Below are 13,447 nucleotides of genomic sequence, written 5' to 3'. Positions count from 1 at the left end.
ATTTAAATCCTCATCCGGTAATCACAAAAACCTAAGCAAGACAAGATCATTCAGTGAATTCATCCTCACTCACTCACAAACGACCGTGTCTCTGTTTGTCTCTCAGGGCCCGTCATTACGCTGGAGGATTCATCGAGTGGATTCAGCGAGAAGGTCTGTGAGAAGAAAGAGTCAAGCATGACACTTGACAACAGAGGAATGAAGCTTATTTCAGCTCCATCAGGGACCTACAAGACTATGACAATGAATTTATACGGCACTTGACTGTTAAAGTGACAACACAGACCAAAAATGTATTCATCAAATCTCACAGATGTGTCTAATATATATTTTGCAAAGACTCAATAAATTTTGCATTGTTTATGATACACTTTGTTTGTTTTTATGCCATATGATTCCGTTCTCATCCTAGGGCGTCATATACTGACGCTTTTGACATTTCGTCTACATCCAACGCACATGGCACCCTTTAGCGTCAATATGAGACGCAGATAGATATGGGCCAGAAAGCGCCTCCTAGCGGTCTAACCCTAACCCTACCCCAGACCTAAACCTACCCATAACCGAACAAAGCTCTGTGCGTGTCATATTGACGCTAAAGGGTGCCATGTGCGTTCGATGTTGACGAAATGTCAAAAGCGTCAGTCAGTATATGACGCCCTAGGATGAGAATGCGTTGGATTTTGTCACTATAAATGGACCCAGCGACACATTAGATGATTTGTTGCTCATGATGATTTGTTGCTCCCAACTAACTGAAACAAACACTCAATTACACTATAAATTTATGATTGAGCACTGACCACATTGATGATGGTTGAAGAGTGTAATAATAGGGATTTTCTAAATAAGATAATGTGAAATTCAGTATGCTGTTTCTTAGCAAGAGCTTACATGAACTTTGTGGTTTGCAACCAATAAAAAAAAAAAAAATCACCTAATTTCAATCATTTAAAGGGGTGATGACCTGAGAAATCAAAAGTTCCTTGAGCTTTTGACATATAAGAGATCATCATACTATAATAATATCCTGTAAGTTTCAGAACTGAAAACTACCTTGTTAGTCCAATAAAAGCTTTTACTAGGGGGGACGTGTCAATGAGGGACCCTGGGTTTGTTAATGAGGCTAACTGCAGATGGGAAAAAACTGTTTTTGTGGCGAGAGGTTTTGGTCCTGATGGACCGCAGCCTCCTGCCAGAGGGGAGAGTCTGAAACAGTTTATGTCCGGGGTGGGAGGGGTCAGCTGCAATCTTTCCAACCACCCCAATAGCAAACAGAAAGTTTAAACATTTTGAAATTTAATATCAGGTCTGTCTCTGATTTATAATTTGCATCATCGATTTGTGACTGTAGCCATTCATATGTATATTACAGTATTTTCCCAAGAGTTGGCAGAGTGTTGTAGCGTATGCTATGTGTGTCTCTGTTAGACTGTCATCATGGGATGAGCATTACCATCCTGTGTGTGGAGCTATCTGGATCTGTTAGTGTGAAGATGGACAATAGTACGGTGGCCGAGAGAGCTCAACGCGCTGCAAATGAAGAAAACACATGCAAACAGAAAAAAACGCATGCAAACAGAAAAAAAACACATGCAAATAGAAAAAAAAAACACCAGCGAATAAGAAAACATCTTCATCAGTTTTACAACTCACGTGCGTCCCAATACTCACAACACAACCAAATACGGAAACGCGCTGCAATTACAGAAACGCGCTGCAAAAGTTCACAACAAAACCAAATACAGAAACGCGCTGCAAATAGGACAGAACACAACGGAAATGTTTCCGGGGAACCCAATAAGTGACGGACGGACGGACGGCTCGCGAGCTTTACCAGAGAGACGCGGGCTCTGGCTTTACCTATGCCCTACTCTCTTAAAAGGGCAGACGGCAGAGCCCTTGAATTGGGCACTTTGGAGGAAGCGGGGCACTTGTGTGCCATTATGTTGATGAAGGGAGCAACGAAAGACAACGTAATTTCCTCATTATTTTCACCTGGGATGTTCCCATGACAACGCAGCGCGTGTCCATCAGCTGAATGTTCTTACCAGAAATATAGTATTAATGCTGTTAACATAACTGTTGCAAATAAATATACATTTTATACAACAAAGTTTTTAAAATATGTGTTATATATTTGTGTGAGTGTCTCAACTTTAAAACTTGCCGTCTCATATTTGGACCTATAGCTACATTCTAACATTTCTTATGAAACTTATTATAACATAACATGACAAAATGTGTTCAATGTAACTGATGTATAGATTAATGTCTTTTCCTCGTTATTTTTCTCTATCTTTTTTTATTTATTTATTTATTTTAGTCTTCAGCTCATTGTTCTTTTTAGTATTCTTATGACATTGAACATATCGCAAATACATTTTGTATATTGTATACAAAGTTGTATGTCATAAACGTGTCATCTTTGTATGTTTTGCAAAAAAAATAAAATAATAATAATAAAAGTAGACAGCTGTAAGCTGTAAGCACGTCCTAGCCGTCCGTCCGTCACTTATTGGGTTCCCCGGAAACATTTCCGTTGTGTTCTGTTCTATTTGCAGCGCGTTTCTGTATTTGGTTTTGTTGTGAACTTTTGCAGCGCGTTTCTGTAATTGCAGCGCGTTTCCGTATTTGGTTCTGTTGTGAGTATTGGGACGCACGTGAGTTGTAAAACTGATGAAGATGTTTTCTTATTCGCTGGTGGGTTTTTTTCTATTTGCATGGGTTTTTTTCTGTTTGCATGCGTTTTTTTCTGTTTGCATGTGTTTTCTTCATTTGCAGCGCGTTGAGCTCTCTCGGCCACCGTACAATAGATCTTTAGTGAAGTGACACTTTTGGACTGAGCGAATGTTTGACTATTCTTTTTAAACCTTTTACTGAAAATAAAGTCCGTTAGAATAAAATCAAATGTTTACAATTTTAAATGTATCATGCCAATTTCATAATCATTTCAAAGATAATAGATACAAAACATCAAATGCTCTGTAATAAAGAGAGAAGATGCGAACCTTGACATTAGGAAAAACATGATGCTGAGGCTCTCTGCCACTCTCAGCATCACAGGCCAATTTAAGCTACAAATCGCCCTGAGCCTCTTGTTGCATTTCTTTACATAGCCAGACCAAGGCAGAAAACTCTTTTCAAATGTAAACATGAGTTCACAGTGGGAATTTACATGAATCACCATCCCAGACTTACTGGGGGCAGAGGTTGATTTACATGGAAACATTTGCTAACAATGGGAATTTGCATTGAGTTTACACCTTTTGAGAGCAGGAGACCATTTGCCTGGAAGACACACCCTCCTCTATGTGCGAACTATCTCTAAACTCTTAAATACCTTATTACCTTTTGGTTTACTTCTTTGGGAAATGAACCAGTCGCACTGAAACATTTCAAATGATACCAAACATGTGTAATACTGTATGATAATTATTCACAATAAACCATATAGATTCTTGGGTGAATTTTGGTGATCTCAACATGAGGGAGAAGGGATGGGGGAAGAGGGAAAGACATTTTTACTCATATTTTTATTTCTTTTAACAGTAGTGAAACTCTCTGAGAGAACAAAGGAAATTAACATTTGAAGTCACTATTGTGCACTATCGAGACTTATTATATATATATATTGTTCACTACATTTGGACATTTTTGTAATTTTATTTATTAAATGTGTAGAATACTTTCCAAACCGTTACATATAGTATTCTAAATGTTACATATAGTATTCTAAATGTTACATATAGTATTCTAAATTCAGACGTTCTTGATTCAGACGTTCATTTTATATATATATATAAAATAAACATATTAGAATAACTTCTAAAATGGAGTGAACACTGGGAAAGAAAAACCCAGAGTGGACTCAGAGCGGAGAGATTACAGAACGCTTAGAGTGCAGAGAGGAATGTGCTTTCGCTCCACTCCATTCAAACTGAAATTAAGACATTTATCACACTATTTGAGAAATGTAAGCATATTTACTGCCTTAAAATGATGAAAAGTGAATTTAAGAGATAAGGACAGGCGGGAACCCTGCAATTGACGGAAATCCGTCGTAGCGACGGAGAACTTTCCTGTGTATGTGACGTCGTGCCATGAAGCAAGTCGTGATTCTCGCAAGATTTGGCGGGGCGCCACCTCTCAAACTTGCATTGCTGGTTTTGCACTGGTATACAAATTAATTGCTTTTAATAATTATGCTAAGTAACTTTGATAGCAGTCAAACAGGAAAATTACAGTGTGTAATTAAAATGGTAAAAGTTGTAAATAGCCTACCATTGGACTTGACCTTTTCTTGAAAAAGAAAAGAGGATAGAAACATGAGAGATCCAACATTATAAATCATAAATCTATTTAATTTGAAAAACTAACCATATTAGCTGCCTGTATGATTTAATTATATATCATATTACTGTTTTAGCCGCATTTGATAAAATAGTTTTTTTTAATCCTCCCCCCGCCTCTTCTGAACACATGGTATATTCTGGTGATGATTGCTCATAATCATATGATCTAAGCAGCATAAATACTGTTGCAGTGTCAGTGATTTCTGCCAATTTGGACAGTCCGAAAAAGCACTTTTTAACATCTCGACACCGATCAACAACACATTATTGCAATGGCCACCAGTGCGGTTGTTGGAGGGCCTTCCGAGATGCATAAAGCCACTTCAGAGGTGCAGAAGATCTGTGATGAGGTGAGACTGGAGCTTTGACTTTTGCTTTGATGGCGTAAGTCAGCTGATGTGGGAAAGCATGTGATGTATATTTATTAGTTATTATTAGCTTTTTATTAGGATTCAGAAGTGTGTACGTTATTGTTAAAAAAAAATATATATCAAAAAAATATATATCAAATAAAATATAACTATAAACAGTCAAACACCTTAATATTTAATTTATATATTTCATAATATTATATTAAATTAACTTGCATTGTGTGATGTATTTTGGAAGAATGCTTTAATTTAATAGCTAGTCTGCAAAGAGACAATTATTAAACTCTCAATTTTGCCTAAACCTGATATACAGTGACAATAGTGCAAAGTTAACAAAAATGAATGTATTACTTTATATACTCATAGTCTCTAGAGTCATGTGAATCTCTGTATTCCCACCCAAACACAATAAATACTGATTCAGCACCTGAACGAATCACTAATCTTCAGTAGGTGTTGGTTTGAGATGGATGTGTCACGGTGAAAGAGTTTACTACTTTTTATTTTATTTTATGTAGCATAAGAATATATAATAATGTAAGAGTGAATATCACAAGCATGTCAAGAGCATGTCTGGATCAAAATAATAAATTATATTTTTCTATAAAAATTCACTATTTACACTTTGTTCTCGTCTCTTCAAAGTTGACAAAAATGTATGTATTACTTTGTCATCTTCTAAACTCTCTAAACATCTCTATATTCACATCTGAACCCAAACTACTAATCCATTGGTTTGAGATGGGTGTGTCACGGTAATTCATCATACACTCTGTGTGAAAGAGGTTTTCAGTTGTTTTTTATATATATATATATAAATGTAGCATAAGAATCTCTATATTCCCAGCAAATTTTCTGACCAGATTTAGATGAACCAGATTTGCATTAAATATGAATTCTGCATATTTTGCCTCAGGTCAAGCCTGCTGCAGAAAATAAGGCTGGAAAGAAGTTTACCGTTTTCACTGCCAAATATTACATCACACAGGTTGTGGCCGGGACCAACTATTTTATCAAGGTAAACTTGTTGTGCCATGTTCCAGCCTGCTTATTGTGTTAATGATACGTGCTGAAAGTGTATTTAAAGTGTCCTATCGTCCTCTTCAGGTGGATGTAGGAGGAGACTTCGTTCATCTGAAGGTTTTCAAGTCACTGCCTCACGCTGGAGGAAAACTAGAACTGGACGGGATTCAGACCTCAAAATCTCAGAAGGATCCGATTGAATGCTTTTAAACACACTGAACAAGTAATGCATCTTCTCTATCAGTGTATCATTCCCTCTCTCACATACTATACACTTCCATACTGTATAGGTTAAAATATGTGATCCACTCAATGCTGTTTCAAAACTTTTATTCAAATGTACATCATTAAAATGAACCTAATACTGTGTCTATTGTATTTGGATGAGTTTTATATGATCTTTGTTATGAGTTGTATAGAGGTGAAATAATTGCACATGAATATGAGTCATCATTCCAGATCGGTTTCTATAAAAGATGCTGTTTCTAAAATAAAGGGAAATTACATTTCACAGTTCAAGTCTTTGATTCATTTACATCTCCAAAAGAATGTCCCAGTAATAATATCACCATGCATACAAGTACACAAACTGTTTTTGTTATTGCTAAACTCTAAAATATGAATTACTTTTAAACTAACCTAGGCTGCGTTTCCAGATAACGATGGATCTTAGCACTTACGAGGATTTTGTGCGTTTCACAAAAATGCACTTAGCACGATCGTTCGCAGCTGTGCTTTAGAGCTTAAGAGTCGCTGTCCATTTGTCAAGTGCTGAAATGTCACCTTGTAGAATGGCTTGTAATTGCAGCACACGCTTGCAATTTTAAATGTTTAACCTAACTGTTTTCACCTGATGTGCATTTTCCACGAAGCCAATAATCTATAAAAGCACAAACCTACGAGTGGAGACACCAGCAAAATGGATGAACCAAAAAAAAAAAAAAAGAAAGAAAAAAACAAAACAAAACAAAAAAACCTTTTTTTTTTTTTTAAAAAAAAGAAGAGATTAAGGTAATTTTAGAGGAGGTGGAGCTATACAAACATATTATTATTATTTTCACTTACAGGTTTAAGGGAAGTCATACAAATAAACAAAAACAAAAAATCTGGGAGGATTTTGCTAGAAAACTGACTGTGACTTGGGGCATTAAAAGATCAGGGAAGGAGGTCAGGAAGAAGTGGGAGGACTTTGCCAGCTTTGCTAAAAGGAAAAGGGCTCTGCAGAGGACAACATTTAATAAAACAGGTGGTGGGACCAGTGATGGCCAACCAAGAAATGCCCAATACATGGCTAGTTTTCGTGCATGTCATTGACAGGTTTTTTTTTTTTGTTCATTCCTATTTTTCCCAGTCTTTGAAGCATATTACATCTTTTATTTATTTTTTTGTTCATTCCTTTATTTTGATTAAAATTATTAGATTAAATTATTTTATATTTTTTTGTTTTGTTTTCTGCCTTTTTATTTTATTTATACATTAATTTAACCAAAAATAATGTAATCTGCTGGTTGTCCTGCAGGTGACATCATAACTCTGTCTTCTTACGATGCACTTGGGGATTTACGATTACTCCAGAGCACTCGTAGATCTACACTCAAAAAAATAATCTGTTGAACGAACTTAATTAAATTAAGGAAAGGTTTTCCACGAAATTGAATTACATTTTCCCAACAAAATAGAATTAGTTTGAAATAATTTGTTGTAATCTTGTTGTATGAATTAAAATTAATTTAGTTATTCCTGCTAGATAAAGTTTTGTCAGGTTAACTATACATTTAGTTTTTGTCCAGCCTTAAATAACCAACATTATAATTTAGTTAATTTGACTCTATACGGTCAATTCTAATGATATACAGTACTAGCATTCAATTTGAATTATTACTTGTGCAGGTCTGTGAGCGAGGTTTACTCAGTGTATACTGAGTGCCCACAGCCTGAACACGAGGTTTAATGCACATACAGCGTAATACTGAGCCCACAGCCTAAACACAGTCGCCACTCTTCTGCATAATGGTAACCACAAAATTCAAAAACATTACAGAAAGTCCTCTAAGTTTCTAACATAACTGAACATTAAACACTAACATTAACTAACAACATCTTTCCATTTACTGAAAAACACATAAAATAACACTTTTTCCCTAAATTGACCCTCTTAATGCAGTCCCTTGCAAAGCATGCTGGGAACTACAGATCCACTGCCCAGTTAGATGTCAACAACAATGATTCATGTAGTTTTCACACAAATGAATTAGGTTGATTGAACACAATTAAATTAAGTTGTGACAATATTAAACAATCGTGTTACTTGTGCTTATTGTAATTAATTATTTTAACAAGAGGCCAAAATTCTTTTTTTGAGTGACATCCGGTTAAGACAAACGAAAAATATTCATGTTGACTCAATTAAAAAAAATTTGGTAAACCAAATTTTTTAAAAATTACATTGATTACATTTAATGAAATTAAGCTGGAATCATTTCTATGAAGGGTTGTGTTGTATATGCTCATTTTAATTAATGAAATTGAACAAAGAGCTAAAATCATTTTTTTGAGTGTACGATGATTTTTAAGTGCTACTTAAGTTACGATGCTTTTGGGAAACAGACCGTAATATTAAGATCACTGTGTGAGCGTTCCCTAATGCTGCTGCTGCTGTCCTCTGACTCTGCTATTTCATGGTGCTCATGAAATGTCAGAGGACTCCCTGAACAGAGCCATACCACCAAATTTCAATTCAGGAACATCAACTTGTTTGCAATCTATTCAATAAAAATTCTTAAATTATTTTTATTGTCTGTGTGTTCTTGACTTAACCCTCTGGGGTCCTTCGTTTAACAGTCACACTTGGGACCTTCGGGTCCAAATGGACCCGGAGGGCGGAATTAATATATATATAAAAAAAATCATAATATTTTTTTTTTTACTTGTTTTTTATAATATTTTTTCTTTTCTTTTTTGGTGTTTTGAGATAATTTTATGATTTATAATTAATATTTATGCAATAATTATGACCCATTTTTTCCCATTGAATATAATAGAATTTTTTTTTATATATATAATTTTTATTTTATTTTTATTAAAGCTGTATTTCATTTTAGAGTCAAGCCTAGGCCTCATGAAAGCAATTTTTGAAATGAGATGGGCGCCAACTGGTGGACACACTGAGCATTTTTATCACGCAATAGCACATTTTTACCACTAGTGGATTTACAGCTCTCTGTAGAAAGGCTTGCGAATCTAGTGATTTTTGCCTGAACAGATTTAGTCTGTTTTGCACTCTTGATGTTTTAGAGATTCACCCCTTCACTGTTGAGTCCTTTTTTCTGCATCCTGGCTGATTTGTAGATTGTATGCACAAAAAAAACTCTGTGTTTTCATATTTTTGACAATTTCCCATTCATTTCCTATGGGGGTCATTTTTGACCAAAGAGCAGAAGTGTGATGACCACTTAGCATGCTTGGATCATGACCTCAATATTTTTTGTGTGTTCACATACCTAATACCATAAAAGTCACCTAGTTTCGTAACATTCCGATGAAGCTGTGATTTTTAAAAATTCGAAACAGATTTTTGTAATATGAATTTATTAGTGTGTATGTGTATAAAAGTGTGTTTGTGTGTGTGGATGTGTCTGTTTTGCACTCTTGATGTTTTAGAGATTCACCCCTTCACTGTTGAGTCCTTTTTTCTGCATCCTGGCTGATTTGTAGATTGTATGCACAAAAAAAACTCTGTGTTTTCATATTTTTGACAATTTCCCATTCATTTCCTATGGGGGTCATTTTTGACCAAAGAGCAGAAGTGTGACGACAACTTAGCATGCATGGATCATGACCTCAATATTTTTTGTGTGTTCGCATACCTAATACCATAAAAGTCACCTAGTTTCGTAACATTCCGATGAAGCTGTGATTTTTAAAAATTCAAAACAGATTTTTGTAATCTGAATTTATTAGTGTGTATGTGTATAAAAGTGTGTTTGTGTGTGTGTGTGTGTGTGTGTGTGTGTGTGGATGTGTCTGTTTTGCACTCTTGATGTTTTATAGATTCACCCCTTCACTGTTGTGTGCTTTTTTTCTGGATCGTGGCTGATTTGTAGATTGTACGCACAAAAAAACTCTGTATTGTCACATTTTTGCCAATTTCCCATTCATTTCCTATGGCGGGTCCATTTGGACCCGAAGGTCCTGAGTGTGACTATTTTTTTTACAACCACTTAGACTATTCAAATCCTGTCCCCAATTTTTTTGGGTGTTCATATACCAAGTACCAACAAAGTCACCAAATTTCGGACCATTCCGATTAAGCTATGATTTTTGACATTTTTTTATTTAAATGCTTCGGGTCCGTTTGGACCCGAAGGACCCCAGAGGGATGGACCTGACAGAACTAACACAACTTTGTGATGCTGCTTGCGAATGTTCGTTAGAACGCTGCAGTGCGAGCTATTTTAAGCGGCCGCTCTCTGCTGACTCATAACAAAAGGTGTAATTTTTTTAATAGTAGCAAGATGCAACGTGCTAAGTCAGTGATTCTCAGAAATCGGAAGGTCTCCTTAATGATGTGCCCCATGCTCCATTCTTTAGTGCCTTTGGTTTGATCTATCCTGGGCTGCGTTTCCCAAAAGCATCGTAAGCCTAAGTTGATCGTAAAAACGATCGTACGACTGATCTTAATATTATGGTCTGATTCCCAAAAGCATCGTAGCTTAAGTAGCACTTGAAAATCTTCGTAGATCTACGAGTGCTCTGGAGTAATCGTACATCCCCAAGTGCATCGTAAGAAGACAGATTTATGAGGACACCTGCAGGACAACCGGCAGATTACATCTTTAACTTTATTCAAATGCAATGTGATTATAATAAGGTTTTGATTGTACTTTATTGTACACTTTATTACTCTTTTTTGTTGTTGTTGTTGGTTAAATTAATGTATAAATAAAATAATTAAAAAGGTCAGAAAACAAAACAAAAAAAATAGAAATAATTTAATCTAATAATTTTAATCAAAATTAAATGAATGAACAAAAAAAAAGAAATCCTTTAAATCTGTTAAAAATTACATTTTTGTTTCGCTCTATCTCCTCTAAAAGGACATATCATCTTTTTGAAAGGTATTTATTTATTTTTTTTAGCCATTTTGTCAGTGCCTCCGCCTGTAGGTGCTTTATATAGACTTGTCTTGTTTGCTAATCCACAACATATGCCAATTATTAGGTTAAACGTTCAGAATACGATTCCATATAAGGTTATATTTCAGCACTTCGCGAATGGACAGCGACTCTTAAGTAGCACTAAAGCACAGCTGCGAACGATCGTGCTAAGTGCATTTTTGTGAAACGCACGTGAAATGAACACGAACGTTCGTAAAGTCGCTCGCAGAAAATCCTCGTAAGTGCTAAGATCCATCGCTATCGGGAAACTCAGCCCTGGACAGAGATTTGTGGAAACACCAGACTACTCATTAATCTACTAGAAATAATGATTTCAGAATAATGCAGAATAATTCAAATATAACATTTTATTTGTCAGGTAAAAATGTATCATGCCAATTACACAAGTAAATGATTAAAAGCCAATTCAGAAATAATAAATACATGACATCAATTACTCAAAGATGACTATAAGAGTAAGCAATGCATTCCTGACAGAGACACACAGTGGTGTGTGAGTGTGTTCCTAGTATAAGACTCTGGAGAACACTGACACAGCACTGCAAGGGGTTTTTCCTGGTTACAGGTTCCCAAAGACTGCTCTGCCACTTACCCTTAAATACCCAGACCAGAACAAAAGGCTTGTACAAATATTTTTTAGAGTTGTTTTGGGTCAATTCATGTACTTCAGGGGGTAACAAATGGTTTCGGGGGAGAGGAGAGAATTATCAGATATCTTGAAGAGACATCACCCAAAGAGGAGAACAGGATTCTCCTAAGTTTTCAATCTTTCTCATAATACCAATGACTGCAATGAAATTAAGACCATTTTACCAATCGCACTGAGACACTTAAAATGATACCAAACATGAAAAGGAAAAACAAAATATTCACAAGATACACCATATGTGATATATAGACATTCTCAGTGAACTTTGGTGACTTGAATCAGGGGGAAAGGAAGGGAGGAGGGAGAGGGGGATGCATATATAAGGAAGGAGAAAAGTTTGGACAAGACAATGTCCTGTGCTCCTTCTTTGCGATATTCTGTCCAGGGTACATTTTATTGCTTTATTGCAGGGTGAGTTTTATCTCAGCTTTTTTCTTAGTAGGAAAATCAAGCTTTACACCAGAAAAATAATATCCATAATGCAATGCCATGATTTAAACACTAGATGCCTGTATGGCTCTTTAATAAATAGGTTATGGATGTATATAGCTCTAGTCTTGCTTCGAGTTTTACCTGTCATATTACAAGTGAATATTAAAGGGGTCATATAATGCCATTTGTACATTGTACAAGCTAATATGATTCTTTAGGGTCTAAATTAAATTGTAATATACTTTAATTAAAAATTCTCATTAGTATTGTAATAAAACACTAATTTTACCTGGTCAAAAACCCCTCCCCTCTGTTCTGTGTACTCCGTTTGTAACACAATAACACAGTAATAATAACACGTTGTTCATTATAAACGTGGGATTATGAATTATATTGAGAACGTCGTACATAGAAAACATGCCGTAATGTACCCTGAGTGTAAACAGACGCATTCATTGTGAAGAGTGCACCAAGCGATTTGCAAAGATTAATATAAATATTAATATAAAGGTTAATAAAACGTTACACTCACTTCTTCTTCTGGAGGTGCAGGGTACTGATCCTTTTTTCAGGAGCTTAGCAAAACCAGCTTCATACTGAACCTCGTTTGTAAAGCAGTCTGGTGTGTGAAATGATTCACGCAAACATGAAAGCATTGCTGTTGATCGTGGGGAATATTCCCTTCGAAAACAAGCTCAGCCACTGCGTCTTCAGCGGTTCGGATTTAGGAACATCAAAATGATGCTGTGTTCCTTATTACACCCAAGAACAGAACACCACAATCTCTTAGACACCATTCTGACAGTGCTCCTGTCCGCGCGGACTATGATTGACAGCTCGCTCACGAGCGAGAGCGGGTCTGTGTTGAAACACTGCTGTCAATCAACAATCATGGGAGGGGCTTGATTTCAGAGAGGGTAAAACATATAAGGAGATTAAAAAAAAAAAAACACTGGATGGATTTTTATCATTTTATGATGGTTGTGTACAGGCACTGCCAACACACATTTCAGTACAATCAACTTGTAAAAGTGCATGTACCATTATATGACCCCTTTAATGAATGCAAATGCATATTTTTAACAGTTTTTTACAAAGACTAAAATCTGTTAAAAATATGACAACTAGCATGGTTACCCCCTTCCGTCAAAATCCAAAGATGAGGGATTTGCATTCAAATCTATCGGATGACCCTCTACGGTGTCAAGCGACAAAGATTATTTTTTAGAGTGATATTGAGAAATGTTTTTCAGTGCAGTCTTAAAATAAATAAAAAAATCATTCACACTTTACAAATATTTATTTATAAAAAAGTCCTTCAGACAGTCAATTAAATCTAACAATTTGAAAAATTTGTCATTTTACATTCTTTTATTTTACATCTTGTTTTTAAAGATTTGGGATGAGGATTTTTAAAAATGTTATTTCAGCATAAAACAT

The 13,447-nt window shown here is 35.6% G+C and overlaps 2 protein-coding genes across 3 annotated transcripts in view; both read left to right on the top strand.

Annotated features, from left to right (window-relative positions):
* LOC307158859 (thiosulfate:glutathione sulfurtransferase) overlaps positions 1-13,447 on the top strand; it is a 99,124-nt gene that overhangs the window by 10,174 nt on the left and 75,503 nt on the right. The window contains exon 4 of one of the 2 annotated variants that reach the window (XM_079871824.1): positions 107-366. The exons of the other annotated variant lie outside the window; for it this stretch is intronic. Coding sequence (XP_079727950.1) covers positions 107-161 — 55 coding nt within the window. The 3' untranslated portion in view covers positions 162-366. Of the gene's footprint in view, positions 1-106; positions 367-13,447 lie in introns of those variants that run through there. 2 annotated transcript variants of the gene reach the window in all.
* LOC307158863 (cystatin-B-like) lies at positions 4,567-6,264 on the top strand. Its single transcript, XM_079871828.1, has 3 exons — positions 4,567-4,705; positions 5,643-5,744; positions 5,834-6,264. Exons 1-3 carry the CDS (start codon positions 4,628-4,630, stop codon positions 5,957-5,959), a joined length of 306 nt encoding a protein of 101 aa, XP_079727954.1. The 5' UTR covers positions 4,567-4,627; the 3' UTR covers positions 5,960-6,264.

This window comes from Squalius cephalus (genome assembly GCF_949319135.1).
Source record: "Squalius cephalus genome assembly, chromosome: 5".
Lineage (NCBI taxonomy): Eukaryota > Metazoa > Chordata > Actinopteri > Cypriniformes > Leuciscidae > Squalius > Squalius cephalus.
The sequence above is the reverse complement of the archived record's forward strand: the minus strand, read 5'-3'. Positions and strand labels throughout refer to the sequence as shown.

Bases quoted from the DNA above. Each gene is read 5' to 3' on its own strand.
- LOC307158863 (XM_079871828.1), top strand. From the start codon at position 4,628: ATGGCCACCAGTGCGGTTGTTGGAGGGCCTTCCGAGATGCATAAAGCC. The intron at 4,706-5,642 runs GTGAGACTGGAG...ATTTTGCCTCAG, and splicing joins TGCAGAAGATCTGTGATGAG to GTCAAGCCTGCTGCAGAAAA. The intron at 5,745-5,833 runs GTAAACTTGTTG...CGTCCTCTTCAG, and splicing joins GGACCAACTATTTTATCAAG to GTGGATGTAGGAGGAGACTT.